Here is a 5,000-nt window from a genome sequence, read left to right on the forward strand (position 1 = left end):
TTTTAGTGTACACACATAGATATATCCATATGCATTGCACAGATCCCGAAGAATCTTACAAGTCCCCTTGTGGGAAATGTAATGAAAGGGGTGAAGGGGGGCGGGGGAGGGTAGGGTAGGGGTAGGGCGAGGCGGAGGCGTGAACCTGGAGGAGGAGGTGCAATTATAGGACACGTGTCTCGGAGGCGTTGGTGTCACCCTTGTGAAAGCCAGGGCCAGACAGATGGACTTTTCCGCATGAAACCTTTTGCTTTTTTTATTACAGTTTCTCCTCATATATGATAATTCTTGAGTGTATCAATGAGAGGGCGGGAATGGGTGTACTCTGCTAGAAAGCCGACGGGGCGGGGAGGCCGTATATATATAAGCTTCGGTCGACACTTCTGCAATCACACATTCACACAATCTGCATTAGTATACATTTGTTTCTTCGAGTGTCTTCTCTAACAGCACCATGAAGCTGGTAAGTGAAAGAGTGAAAGTTTTTCTGAGTGTCATTTCCCCGTTAGTCACCTGCTGAGGGAAGTGCCCAGCGCTTTTTCGGCTATTGAACAAATTTGAATCGTTTGTCATATGCACAGATCATTTATAAGTTCGTTTGGTGGTTGTATGTGTGTGCGTGCGTGTACACACCCACCCACACACACACACTCATAATATATATATATAGTTCTATATTTTTATATATATATATAATTATATTATTATATATCTATATATAATATATATATATATGTATATATATATATATGCTATATATATATATATATATATATATTTGTATATGTATACATACACACACACACACACACTCACCATTCACTACACACACACACACACACACACACTATATATAATATATATATAAATATATAATATATATATATAATATATATATATACATAAAGATTATATATATATATATATATATATATTAATGATATGTATATATATATATTATATATATATACATATATATATATATATATTATTTATATATATTTCATATACATATATTATTTTATATATATATATATATATTTATTATGTAATATATATATATATATATATATATATATATATATATATGTATGTATAAATATAGATAGATAGATAGATATAGATATAGATATATACATATATACATATATGCATATACACAATGGTTATACAGGTAAATAACAAAATAAACATATACATATCTATTGTTTACAAAAATATTTCATTGTACACGTGTACACCAATGTCTCATAACAGCAATTGCCCTGATAAATGGGAATGATAATAATCTCAATGTCACTTTGGATGACATAATCAATTGACATGATCGCTCTCACAGATCGAGTATATTCAATATTCTCTACTCTCGCTAAATGCACTTGATGATGTTGCTGAAAACAATAACATGTTTGAACGGGGATTGTATCACTAGGCCTATGTATGTCTTCCAGCCTCATTTAATCGTCACACAGAACATTTTATGCGGTATTGATATTCAGTCAAATCTGTTGTTTATATTTAGATAAATATATTCAAAAGGTAGAGTAGTCTGATATCTACTAACCATCTTTAATATCATGCTGAGGTAAAAAAAAAGATGTTTTATTACACAGAGTCAAACGTTCGGTAATGATGACCTAATATCTGTAACGCTGACCTTTTCTTCCGTAGATCATCGTCGCGATGGTGATGGGCGTCGCTCTGGCCCAGGATGTCAAATCTCTGGACGAACGCCCACTCGTGGCCATCGTGCGCAACGTCCAGAGCGCCCCTGATGAAACGGGCGCCCACAGCTCCGACTTCGAGGCCGAGAACGGCATTCGGTTCCAGCTCTCGGGATCGCAAGGACTCGAGGGCGGCGCCAACATGGTCGGGGCTTACAGGTAATCAAGCTAAGGCGCTCGCGGGTTTCGCAATGTTGACGAGTTCCTTGACATGTCCTGCCAACGACCTACGAATTATATCATTCCTTCTTTTTGCATGAACCAACTAAGAAATGTTGCCTCAGTTGCATCTCCCTTCATCACTTACATTCATTTCCCTCCCCTCCCTATCACTAACAGACTCACTTCCTTCTCCCGTAGGACTAACAGATTCCCTTCCCTCTCCCGCTATGACTAACAGACTCATTTCCTTCTCCCCCATCAGAAATAGATTAATTTCCCTCTCCCCCATGACTAACGGATCCCCCCCCCCCCCCCCCACACCGCCCACCCCCCCCCCCCCCCCCCCCTCTGACTAACAGAGTCACTCCCCTCTCCCCCCATGACTAACAACCTCACTCCCCACTCCCCCCATGACTGACAACCTCACCTCCCTCTTCCCCCATGACTAGCAACCTCACTCCCCTCTCCCCCCATGACTAGCAACCTAACTCCCCTCCCCTCCCCCCCCATGACTAACAACCTCACTCCCCTCCCCTCCCCCTCATCACTAAGAGTCTCTCTCCTGCCCCTCCTCCCCCAGCTACCCAATGGAAGACGGTACCCTCGCAGAAGTTACCTTTGTAGCCGACGAGAAGGGTTACCAGCCTGACTCCTCCCTGCTCCCCGTGGCTCCGGCCTTCCCTCACCCGATCCCCGAGTACGTCCTCAAGCAGATCGAATTCGCTCGCCAGCAGGAGGAGGCTGAGGCCCGAGGCGAGGCTGTGCGGCGTCAGGACAACTAGGGCGCTGACTGGAATCCTCTTTTTTTTTCTTTTTTTTTCCTTTTCCTCGGGGCTTGCTGCGTCCGATACGTTGTTTGTTATGTGTGGTGTGTTTGGTATTTATTCTGTATTCTGCTCCGCCTATGTGTAATCCATGCTTTTGGGACTAATCGTTGAATATATGAGTGAAGTCTGATGGTTTGATCTTTTTATCCTGATTCTCTGCTGTGAATATATCTTTGGCATCTAAGGAAAGGAATGTCTAGTTATTCTACGATGGTAACCGCACACACACACACACACACGCACACACACACACACACACACACACACACACACACAACCACCTGTCACACATAAAGTTAATGTATATATATTATATATATATATATATATATACATATATATTTATATATAATATATATATCATATACATAGACATATATAGTTATATAATGATATATATTATATATATGTTAAATAGATTACTACATTGAATTTATGTTATTAAAATACATATATTATACACAATATATATATATATATATTATATATATATATATATTATATTCCATATACTCATATGTATATTAATCACCTATATATATATATATATATATGTTATAATGATATACATATATATTACATATTGTTTTATAAACCTATTTTAATATAATTATATATATATATATTTATAATTTATATGTATGTATGATATATATATATATATATTGATGTTAGTAATACATATATATGTTTATATGTATATATATATATATATATATATATATATAAATTATATAATATGTTATATATACATATATACTGTGGACTATATTATATAAACATATATATATATTATATACATATGTAAATTATATACTATATATATATATATATATATATATATGAGATATTATATATATATATCATATACTATATATACTATATATTATATATATATATAGTATATATATATAGAGACTAATACTTATCTATTCTATCAGATTTAAGTAGTCTATCTGATATCTATATCGTTCCATCTATACCCATAATATACCTCCAACTATTATACACACAACACACCAATACAACAAAATGACGTTGTAATTTTTACAACCGTAGGGTCGAGTGTGTGGTGTGAGGCACACACAGAGCTAATGCAAAATAACGTCGATGGAAAAAGGGGAAATCTAACTCCTTCCCTCACGAGACTCATTACCATAATGTGACCTTCGGGAGGAAATGCCCGCTGGGAAAATTTACGAGTTTATAAAGATAATTGATTGTTGGTCGGGTTGCAATCTACGCTTCTGTCCATGCAAGGGAGAGTGACAAGTTATTTGCTTTTCATAGTGATGGAGAGAGGCTGGAGGGGGAAGGGGTTCCAATCATTTTCCTTCTTTCTCTCTCTCTCTCTCTCTCTCTCTCTCTCTCTCTCTATCTATCTATCTATCTATCTATCTATCTATCTCTCTCTCTCTCTCTTTATACTTTTTTTCTTCTTTTCTTTCTCCTCGATCCTATCCTTTTCTCTCTCTCTCTCTTTCTCTTGTTCTCCCTCTCTCTCCTTTTCACTTGTTCTCTCTCTCTCTCTCTCTCTCTCTCTCTCTCTCTCTCTCTCTCTCTCTCTCTCTCTCTCTCTCTCTCTCTCTCTCTCTCTCTCTCTCTCTATCTCTCTCTCTCTTTATACTTTTTTCTTCTTTTCTTTCTCCTCGATCCTATCCTTTTTTTTCTCTCTCTCTTTCTCTTGTTCTCCCTCTCTCTCCTTTTCACTTGTTCTCTATCTCTCTCTTTCTCTTGCTCTCCCCATCTCCTCCCTCCATTTCTCTTGTTCTCTCCATCTCCCCCTCTCTTTTTCTCTCTCTATCCTGCGTCCCTGTCATTTCTCTCTTATTCTCACTCACTCACTCTCTCCCCATCCCTTCCCCCTCTCTCCCTCAAATACATCCCTCTCTCTCTCTCTCTCTTTACCCCCTCTCCCATCTCTCTCCTTACCTCCCTCTCTCTCCCCTCCCCCTCCCTCTCCCTTCACCCCACCCCCTCTCTATCTCTCAAATCCACCCCTCCCTATCTTCTCCCTCCCCACTTCTCTTTTTCAATCCCCCTCTCTTTCGCTCTCCTTCTCTCAACTGCCCCCCCCTCCCCTCTCTCCCTTTCCATCCCACCCCTCCCTCTCTCTCTCTCTCCATCTCACCCACTCTCTCTCTCTCTCTCTCTCTCCATCCCACTCTCTCTCTACCGTCTTTCTATTTCTCTCCATCCCACTCTCTCTCTGCCGTCTTTCTCTTTCTCTCTCCTTCCTCTCTCTCTCTCTCTCTCCATCCCACCACTCCCTCTCTCTCTCTCCATC

General features: G+C 39.0%; 1 protein-coding gene across 1 annotated transcript; it reads left to right on the forward strand.

Moving 5' to 3' along the window:
* The first annotated feature begins 341 nt into the window (after positions 1-341).
* On the forward strand, positions 342-2,843 carry LOC122245694 (cuticle protein AMP4). The gene is made up of 3 exons (XM_086535626.1): positions 342-463; positions 1,672-1,883; positions 2,467-2,843. Exons 1-3 carry the CDS (start codon positions 455-457, stop codon positions 2,666-2,668), a joined length of 423 nt encoding a protein of 140 aa, XP_086391752.1. The 5' UTR covers positions 342-454; the 3' UTR covers positions 2,669-2,843.
* The last annotated feature ends 2,157 nt before the right edge of the window (positions 2,844-5,000 follow it).

This window comes from Penaeus japonicus, unplaced genomic scaffold (assembly GCF_977035675.1).
Source record: "Penaeus japonicus unplaced genomic scaffold, GWHDUDI00000001_assembly GWHDUDI00000004, whole genome shotgun sequence".
Taxonomy (NCBI): domain Eukaryota; kingdom Metazoa; phylum Arthropoda; class Malacostraca; order Decapoda; family Penaeidae; genus Penaeus; species Penaeus japonicus.